Below are 9,011 nucleotides of genomic sequence, written 5' to 3' on the forward strand. Positions count from 1 at the left end.
TTAATTACAATAACTAAAAACAATTGAATCGAATATACTTACTTACATATCTGTAACGTACAATATAGGTCCATTTAACCAATTCTCTTAATCGGGACCTAAAATCTTGTCTCTAAAACAGATCTGTGTAGAAATGTTATTTAAATTAAAATTTAGAGAATATAAACCAAGTCTGAGTAAAAAATTACTCAATACTAGTTAAATTTAGAGGAAAAGTCAACTCTTAATTGGTTTTACATACTCAGAATAGATCAATAGTCATTCACTTGATAGTTAGTAGATTTGAGTAAAATTCACTCACTTCTGTTGCAATTAGTTTCACTCATAAAATTTTAGTTGTACTTATACTAATAGAGTGAATATTTCACTCAATCAGGTGTGAAAATTGATACAATATTGAGTAAAATTGAGTGAATTTGATTGATTTTTTTACAGTGTACAATATTTTGCTTAACATAACAGATCAACAGGAAAAGGTTTTCAATGAGAAACTACTAAATGTTAACTTATCAGTTGTTTAATACTAACATTTTTGAAAGTGTAAATAAATCGGTCTGAGTGAAAGCAAGAAGGTACTGAGTGACTTCATTGAGAGAAATTATTGAGTACATTTTCAGTCAATGGTGGGCATTTTGATAATATTTGAACTAAACCTGATAGTTTCACTCATAAAATATTGTTGTACTTGCTCATACTAATAGAGGAAAATTTCACTCAATCGGATGTGGACATAAATTGATACATTATTGAGTGAAATTGAGTGAAAATAAATACAATTTTTCTTACAGTGTACGAGGAGTGTAAATATCATTTTAAATATTTGTTCACACAGATCACATATTGGTCTAAGAACTGTGCCTTGAGGAATACCATGTCCCTGTTTCAAACACTTTTAATTTAATCATTACTGAGTTTGACACTGTGCAAAATTATTTCACGAACTGTTCCTTGCACAAAACAATCTTTTCGTTATTCAAACTTCCAAAGGACTGTGATATGTTTCCTGCTTAGCAGGAATAAGTTATTAGAAATGGTTCTGGCGCCGTATAAGGGACTTCTTGACTAATGCCCGTCTAACTGAGTACCAGACCCACAAATCTTGGTAAAAACGCGCAGAAATGCGCTCGCTACGTCCGTACAAGCCTCCACTCGATCTGATTGACCGATCGGATAATTATCCTGCTAATTAAAGACCGCGCGTCCACCTCGGCCACGATTTGTAATTCCTGCTGCGTGCCACCGCCGTCCGCTACCATATACGCCCAGCTCCTTACTGCGCTAAAGTGTAAATAGAGTTTTTCTGGCCGGTCGCAAAAGGCAAGACCGACCGGCGATAGAAGTAATTGACAATTGATAAACCATTCACCAAACTAATTAATTAATTGCGTGTACAAGCGCTCGGGACGGTATGTGAGCAGTTTCTCATTATTACATAAACGGCAAGACGGTGGCCGGACCGGTAGAAGGCTCGGCTCGGCATTAGCCGTTTGATTTACGCCGGTGATAAATATTTCAGCAGCACGTGCGACTTTTCTGGAATGACGGCTTCCCACCCAACCTCCGCGACCACCGCGGGAAAACTGATTTCGCTCCTTGCCGGGCTCTCGCTGATGACGGCCTGTTAAAAACTTTCTCCGGGAGAGTAAACAATATTTACTTTATTTACAGCATTGAAGTGGTTATGCAATGTTGTTAACTTTTTTCTCATTTTTTTTGTGTGTGCATTCTGCGTACAAATGTTTACAGAATTTATAAAAAAATTTATCTCTGTTGGTTTGTGATATTAAAGTACAAATATTCTCACATTTTTTTTTCTCACTTTGATAATAATATGCTATTTTTTAGGTTTTGTGTGTGACAAAAATACTAGTAAACGGACTGTGCCATCATATAAAAGAACAGTCTGCTTACTCCAATTTACCATTAATTAATTTTTTTATAAACATTTTCATGAAAAAAAAAAACCAATTTTTTTAGTTTTTTTGCTTATACAAACTAACGAAGCAATCTGAATGCTATAAAGCGACAATTTGTACAGAATCGAAATACGAACAAAACGAGAGGTTATATGTTCTTTAAGTATATGCACAAAGCAGGCCCTGTCGGACCATTAGTTTTGGCACAATTGCAATTGTCAAAGTAGTATGAATGTTGGAAACACCATTATAAATGAAATGTGAAAAATCCCCATCGACCCCACTTCTGCAAAAAAAATAATTCAAGGTCAAAATTCGCAAATATTGCATTTTTCAGCTAAACCGTAAGTTTTATCATAGAAAGAGGTCTGACAAAAATTGTAGATTCTTGTACTTTTTTCCTACGAATCACGATTTCTGACATATAACGATTCAAAACGTTGAAAAAGCTCTGTTTTCCATATTTTCGAACTTTGACGTTGAATAATTTTTTTTTACAGAACTGGGATCGATGGGGACTTTTCACATTTCATTTATAATGGCGTTCTCAACATTCGTACCAATTTTCAGCTTTATGCGAATTATTGTAAGCTTACTCCTATTTTTTGAGCTACTTTGACAATTGCAATTGCTCCAAAACTAATGGTCCGACAGCGCCTGCTTTGTGCATACTTAAAGAACATATAACCTCTCGTTTTGTTCGTATTTCGATTCTCTACAAATTATCACTTTATAGCATTCAGATTGCTTCGTTAGTTTATGTTTTATAGGCAAAGAAACTAAAAAAATGCGTTTTTTTGATTGAAAATGTTTATAAAAAATTAATTAATGTTAAATTGTAGTAAGCAGATTGTTCTTTTATATGATGGCACAGTCTGTTTACTAGTATTTTTGTCACAAACAAAACCTAAAGAAATAGCATATTATTATCAAAGTTAACAATATCGATACTGCAAAATCCAGAAAAATTATACTCTTAAAACTTGTTATATCTGTAAGTACACGCGTATAAGTTACTATAAGAGCTTAGCAAGAAATAATTTTTTTATCTATTTAAGCATTTGCAAGCACTCAGCTTATATCTTACAAGAATGCGATTGCAACTTACGACAATTGCACCTGATTTCAACATATTGTGTAAAAATATTCAAACACATTCCAGTCATCGATTCTATTTACCCTTTTTTTAATTATTCAATAAATATTTACTTTAAACTTTAGTCTTTTTTGATTTTTACATAGTGGAATAATTATTTTGTTAATTGTAATATTTATAAATAGGTACATTATATAATCAGTAAAAAATATTTTCGAAATTTTTTTTAGGTATGGAGATTCCTCAATAAAACGAAATGCTAGCTGGGTTGCGCAAGTCGTAAAAGTTTGAAGACCGCGCTGCTAAAACCTGTATAGTTAATGTTAATAAAAAAGTTTGACAGAAAACTGTTTATTTAAATATTGGAAACATTGTATATGTATTAAAAGTACAATTATTCAAAGCTCAGGCCCTCCGCGATTAGAGGGCAGCAAGGTCGACGCCGACAGATCTCTGAACACGTACCATAAAAAGAAACGAATTGTTAGTTAAACTGTTATAACAGAAGAATGAACGTAATAAAATGGAGTCAGTAATAGTGAGAAATACCGAATTTGTTAGATCTGGAGCAGATGGTGTCAACCGCAATGCACCTGAATCCTGTCTATCCACAACCTTCAAAATTCGTGGATAAGCCTAAACCTTAATTAATTCGATGGTCACTGTAAAAGGTTTCTAAAATAATCATTTTGTAGTGACCTACTACGTTGATTTATTCCCTGACATTAACTTTTGACTTTGTCCACAGATGAACATGAATTAGATAAAGTTAGGTTAGGTTTGATTAAGTTAGGTTAGGTAAGGCATATACAGCGCTGTTCTAAAATGTCTCTTTAGATTCTATGAAGGAGAATGATAAATAACATAATTTTTGTAATAAAAAAAAATATGAGAAAAATAAAAAGTTTTTAAGACGAACACTGATTATCGCAGATGTAATGCAAAACTCAGATATGGAAACGACTTCTGTCACTTTTTGTGTACTTTCGTTTTATTGCTATTATATGCTATTAAAAATTTTAAACAATCAGTTACTTACCATTAGCGAAAAGTAGCTGGAGCCTGTACTGGATGCCATTGTTTGTTTTTTGACCATCGGCTTCCTACAAGAAAAAATAACTTGTACTTTCACACTTAATTATTATTTGTCAAATCTGAAAGACACATTAAAAATATGCACACAATAAATTATTACCTTGAATCAACAATTATACTATAATTTTAAATTAAGTATTTTTTTTTATAATATCAATAATTTATCGTGTATTCTACTAACACTTTTCTAATTTTTGGAAAGCAAAATGCGAAAAGTTTCGTTGGGAACCCATCTTAAACAAGATGCGTTATTTTTGTTATTTTTCTTGTAAATGCTGTACCAATAAATAAACATATATATACAACTATTTCAGATGATACTATGTACAGGGTGTTTTTAAATAAAGTAGCACAAATGGTACCAGTGAATGTAAAGCCAAAAATAAGAGAATTGAAATAAAAATACTTTATATGAAAGTTGCTCCCCTGAGGCGATTTTATTTTTTTCGTTAACATGAGGAAAGCTAGAGACACAAAACTTGGTATGAGCATCTTACTAATAAAGAAACAACTTTTCAATATTTGTTCGATCATTGGCGTATTTTATAAAGGAGTGAAACAGTCAACCCCATTGCAATATTGTATTAGAAATTTTTTATACGAAGCAAATTATTTATTTAAAAATATTTATTAGGAAGATTGATTTATTGTGCAATTTTTTACTAGAAAAGAAATTATATGCGTCATCGTTCACTAAAGGGGTAATTACGAAAATTTGTAAAAATAAAGTAGGCGGCTGTCATAACTAATAAATTGTTATTTACCATATTAATAAATTGACACTTTCTGTCAACGTGTAATTAGTACCAATTGATTAATTTATTATCAGAATAATTATGGCAAATAATATTTATACCATTGACGAATATGTCGACATGCTCCAAGTGTTTTTCGAATCCAGAAAAAATAGTAACGTTGCAGAAAGATTATACTACCAAAGATATCTAAACCGACCGATTCCTCATAGACAAACATTGACCTCTGTGAAAAGAAGGCTTCGCGAAACTGGTAAAATTCAGCCCAATAGTGAGGGTGCCAGAAGAAGGCGTAATGTCCGAACTGTTGAAACTGAGCTATACTGGAATATCCCGAACAAGACTGTGTGGTACAAGCACAAGACAGGTGTCCAGGCAACTGCAAGTCTCTCACAGTCTTGTGTGGAATGTAGCTCATGAAAATCTTTATTACCCTTTTCACCATCAACCCGTGCAAGAATTGTATGACCCTGATTTATCTAACCGCGTGGATGTTTATCAATGGTATATTAATATTTCCCGGCATGACTTAAATTTCCTATTGAATATACTTGTCACCGATGAAGCAAATTTTCCTAAAGTAGATGCAGTAAACCCTCATAATGTTCATTCATGGTCGGAAGAAAATACTCATGAAATATTTGTTTCAAGATGTCGACATAATTTCAGTTTAAACGTTTGCATGGGAATTGTAGGAAATACTCTAGTAGGTTCTTTTATTCTTCCACACAGGCTTAGAGCGGCCGAGTATATTGGATTATTGAACGAAAATCTTCCAACATTACTTGAGGATGTACCCCTCGCTACACGTCAGGTGATATGATATATGCACGATGGGGCGTCTGCATATACTACACTTGACGTTAGAGAATGGTTAAATTTAAATTACCCGAATCGGTGGATTGGTCGTGGTCGTGATGCTCCTGTTTGTTGACCTGCACGTTCACCTGACCTAACACCTATGTATTTCTTTTTGTGGGGACACATACAAAGTATTGTTTATGTCACTCCTGTTGCCCCCTTAGAAGAACTACGCTCAAGAATATTTCAGGCAGCAGATGACCTTCGTAATAACCAAGAACTGTTTGTGCGAGTGCGTTATAACTTTAATAGACGTATAATTTTATGCTTGCAGCAAAATGGAAATTATTTCGAGAATATTCTTTAAATTTAATTTTGCATTTCTTGTTTTTCGTTTGTATTAAATTTTATTTCAGATAAATAACTTTACCTAATACATGTCCCATAAGTTATCAAACATTTTTCAATAGTTAATAGCAAATTATTCTTAATGTTATTAATTACCAGCTTATTGACAGAAGTGTCAATTTATTAATATGAAAAATTAGTATATTATTCAACGAGCATATAATGATGGGTATTATTCACGAGGTGAAGTTTACGGCCACGAGCCGCAGGCGAGTGGCCTAAATCACCGAGTGGATAATAGCTATTATACGGGAGTAGAATACTATACTTTATCCACGACTACTAAATATTTTTGTTGAATTTTTTTTTGTTTTTAGTTCGTTTTTTAACACAATTTAACACAAAATATCAAAACACTGAGAAATCTATGCACACAAACAATAATGTTGACATGTTTGAGTCAAATTTGTTTTGTTTTAAAAGCTAAGATTTATGAAATGCTTCGAAAAACACGGTATGTTAAGAAACAGATATACGACACGCACAAACGAAGTCGCTGATGGCTCAGTGTAGATGTTCATTCCCTTGCAACCGCGGGTCCCGGATTCGAATCTGGTCTAGGAAAATTCACTTTTTTAATTTTTTTTTATATGTACAGCACTGAATTGAAAATATTTAGTGGTTTATACGATAAAATTTTAAAAACCGATTGATTGTAGCAGAACAATATATTATAGCTAAATCAAGGAAGCATCTGACAGTAGTGATTAATGACTCATTAATCACTGCCGTGATTAATAAGAATTAATAAGGTCGAGCAAACAGACGTATAATGGGTACATTATACAATAGTCGTGGATAAAACAATTTATTTGTTATGACATCCGCCTACTTTATTTTTACAAATTTTCGCAATTACCCCTTTAGTGAACGATGACGCATTTATTTTTTTACTAGAAAACTATCGGTTTTATCGAAAAATTATAAGAGGTAAAATAGTTGCGCAATAAATATTTTTAAATAAATAATTTGCTTCATATAAAAAATTTCTAATAAAATATTGCAATGGGGTTGACTGTTTCACTCCTTCATAAAATACGCCAATGATCGAACACATATTGAAAAGTTGTTTCTTTATTAGTAGGATGCTCATACCAAGTTTCGTTTCTCTAGCATTCCTCATGTTAAATAAAAAAATTAAAATGTGAATTTCAGTCCCCTCCTTTAAGAGAGTATATCGCCTCATCTAAGGTATTTTTATTTCAATCCTCTTATTTTTGGCTGTACATTCACTGGTACCATTTTTGCTACTTCATTTAAAAACACCCTGTATAACTTCATTTGCCGACAGCCTAGGAAATTTTTTTGAATCAACTTTTTTTAATAAATCATCGAACAGTTAGTAAAGTGATCACCTTGTGTATTGTCCGCAAAACAATAACAATATCGAACCAATATTTATCACACAATGAGAGGAGGTGATGGAACAAAGAATAACAGAAATTTCCGTTGAATAAATTGATTATAACCGGCGCCCTTGCTCCAAGAAGACACGGATACACTCGTTTTAAAAATGCAGACATGTAAGAAAGCATAAAGTTTCCGCCGAGCGGCATGAAGCAGGCAACGGCGGCGGTAGTATCTCGTGCAGTAGTGGAATATAATTTCCATGAAAGATATAACTTTAAAATGGACCCAAGCGGCGGCGGCGGCGGCGTTTTGCTTGGATGTACGTTGCTATGGTAGCGGCTCAGTAAAGTGTACAATGGAGAGAAAGTGAGATGAATAAATACAGCGTGTTCGACTCGCTTGCAAGTTGTAGACGCGAGGGGTGGCTGGGGGACGGCTGGGGGCAGCGGGGCGCCGGGGACCGTAATTGTGTTCGTGGCGATGCAGAAGATTAGGGCCGCTTTTCGGGCAAGGCATTCATCATGAGAGCCGGGGCCGGATTCGGGCTACGGTCACGACGGCGGCAGCTCCGGATTTCGTTGTTCATTTTTAAAATAACGGATACACTTCTTTTTTTCCGGGTGGGAATGCTATCAGTTTGTGTAACATTATTGTTATTCACAAAAAGATCATCAAATTGTACACAAAATACGGAGTAGGAGAGTTGGCAGGAGGTACTTTAACTTTAAAAAAAATTAGTCCCACTCCAATGATTTAGGATTTTTAATTCAATGCAGCATGATATTAAAAACAATTCTTCAGTTCCCTTTTGCTTAGATATTTAAAAGAGCAGTTAAAAGGCGAAAGTAAAGCCTGATTTACTTCATTTTTAAAGCAGTAAACAGTAATCCAGTGCTGTGAGGTCTGGAGATCTTGGGGGCCAACTAATATGACCACCGTGGCCAATCCAACGCCCTGAAGACCTCTCTTTCAAATGTAGCTTGATTCGACGAGGAAAATGTCCAGGAGCTCCATCGTACTGGTAGTACATACGCATTCTCATGCTTATAAGGGCATTCTCTAGTAGTACTTGTAATTCATTTTGTAAAAAAAATAAGTAGTGGTCTCCTGTGAGTCGATTCTCCAAAATGAAAGGGCCAATTAAATAACTGCTATCGATCATACGACATCACATGTTTACCGAAAGCCTTTGCTGAAAATTACTTTCAAGTGTGACGTGAGTTTAGAGTATTAGTTATGCTGTCACGAGTGAATGTCACTTCATCCGTAAAAAGTATGGGGAATACAACAAGAAGATTATTATTGATCCATCGACAAAACTAGATAAGCTTAGCATAATCTTCGGGTTGTAGGTGTTGCACTCTCTGTACATGGTACAACCACAGACAAAATAGCTATCGCCACAGACCGCTCCTGGAATAGGCCAGCAGTTTTAAATTTCCGAATTGCCGGTAGAGTACACCACCAGCAGAATTTTAGGAAGAATCAAATACAGCGGCCCGCATACCTAAGCGTATCCTAGCAACATATAAACAAGACTTTGGTAATGTTGCCAGGCGTACTTACGGATTTCTTTTGTACACTTTTTTA

At 34.3% G+C, this 9,011-nt stretch overlaps 1 protein-coding gene across 1 annotated transcript in view; it reads right to left on the minus strand.

The window, feature by feature from the left end:
* Positions 1 to 9,011, minus strand: part of LOC108905704 (transcription factor collier) — a 204,941-nt gene that overhangs the window by 171,993 nt on the left and 23,937 nt on the right. Inside the window, exon 4 of the mRNA XM_018708688.1 lies at positions 4,052 to 4,115. Coding sequence (XP_018564204.1) covers positions 4,052 to 4,115 — 64 coding nt within the window. The remainder of the gene's footprint in view (positions 1 to 4,051; positions 4,116 to 9,011) is intronic.

This window comes from Anoplophora glabripennis, unplaced genomic scaffold, assembly GCF_000390285.2.
Source record: "Anoplophora glabripennis isolate ALB-LARVAE unplaced genomic scaffold, Agla_2.0 scaffold31, whole genome shotgun sequence".
Classification (NCBI taxonomy): Eukaryota; Metazoa; Arthropoda; class Insecta; order Coleoptera; family Cerambycidae; genus Anoplophora; species Anoplophora glabripennis.